At 41.8% G+C, this 1,471-nt stretch overlaps 1 protein-coding gene across 1 annotated transcript in view; it reads right to left on the bottom strand.

Moving 5' to 3' along the window:
* LOC106872264 (WD repeat-containing protein on Y chromosome) overlaps window positions 1–1,471 on the bottom strand; it is a 91,170-nt gene that overhangs the window by 4,892 nt on the left and 84,807 nt on the right. The window contains exon 21 of the mRNA XM_052977508.1: window positions 283–450. Within this exon, the coding sequence (XP_052833468.1) occupies window positions 283–450 (168 nt within the window). The remainder of the gene's footprint in view (window positions 1–282; window positions 451–1,471) is intronic.

Here is a 1,471-nt window from a genome sequence, read left to right as displayed (position 1 = left end):
ATATATATATATATATATATATATATATATATATATATATATACATATATATATTTGTAAGCTGTGTCCTTTGCTTTCAATCTGCCATAAAAACATGCCTGGTCACATTACCTTGCTTGGAGATGGATGAAGGTTGACAACAGGAAAGGCATCCAGCTGTAGAAAATCACTCTCAACAAATTCCACCCCATCCGTGCGAGCATGGGGAAGTGGACAATTAAAATAATGATGATGACGACGATGACGATGATTATAATGATGGTGGTGGTGATGATGATGATGAGCACATGACAAAATAAAAACAAACACAAAAAGAAACGTTGAAACCTCACAACTCACTTGCTCATCATAATAGTCTTCGCTACGGCACGATGATATTCGTGACCTGTTTCGGGAGGAACCAGTCTTTCTCCCAGAATTCTGAGCCCCAGCAGAAGATCTGACTGTCCCCTGTTTGAAAAAGTAAATTATTTCTTTCTCTTTTAAAACTGTTTAGAAATGCTGCTTGGAAAGAAAATAATTCTTCCCTTGGAAGAAAAAGAAATCCTTACTGGGATTTGAACTCACAAGTTTTCAGTTGGATATTTTCATGCCTTACCTTCTTGACCATGTTTAAGAGATACACATATGTTCTGGTATTCAACACCTGACTCAGGGCATGCAGTGGATTGTGGGTAGAACTTCCCTGGGATGGGACACCAGTCTACCACCGTCTAACATTCTTCCTGATGATCACAAAGGATTTAGTGAACAACCACAGACTGACAATAGAGCGGATGAGAGGTAAATCTCCTCCTGGATAAAACACTAGTCTGTCACAGGCAACATTTCCTCAGATAACCGGGTAGCGATTCTCAGTGAAGGTACCCGGCTCAGTGGTTAGAGCATCAGGCTCACAATCATGAGGTAGTGAGTTCAATTCCCAGACAGGGCTGTGGTTGTGTTTTTGAGCAAGACACTCTATTTCACATTGCTCCAGTTGACTCAGCTGTAGAAATGAGTTGCGACATCACAGGTGCCAAGCTGTATCGGCCCCTTTGCCTTTCCCTTGGATAACATCAGTGGTGTGGAGAGAGGAGGCTGGTATGCATGGGTGACTGCAGGTCTTCCATAAACAACCTTGCCTGGACTTGTGCCTTGGAGGGGAACTTTCTAGGTGCAATCCCATGGTCAGTCATGACTGAAGGGGTTTTGTTACAGCAGGTGAACTGTAGCAATGTAGAATATAGTGTACTATCATGAATATACAATAGATGATAAGACACCAGTCTCTCACAGACAACATCACCTGATACGCATTTAAGATATGGTACAGTAGAGTATTAAGATATTTTAAATGAGGAGGGTGGTCAATATGGAAGGAGAAGTGGCCAAAGGGGGGGAGGTCGATGGTTGAAAAAGTTTGGCGACCCCACCCCCTGCCATAGATCATTATATCTTAATAAAAGTAGGCAAAGTTGACTCACAGAAG

The sequence above is a fragment of the Octopus bimaculoides genome, chromosome 28 (genome assembly GCF_001194135.2).
Source record: "Octopus bimaculoides isolate UCB-OBI-ISO-001 chromosome 28, ASM119413v2, whole genome shotgun sequence".
Taxonomy (NCBI): Eukaryota; Metazoa; Mollusca; class Cephalopoda; order Octopoda; family Octopodidae; genus Octopus; species Octopus bimaculoides.
The sequence above is the reverse complement of the archived record's forward strand: the minus strand, read 5'-3'. Positions and strand labels throughout refer to the sequence as shown.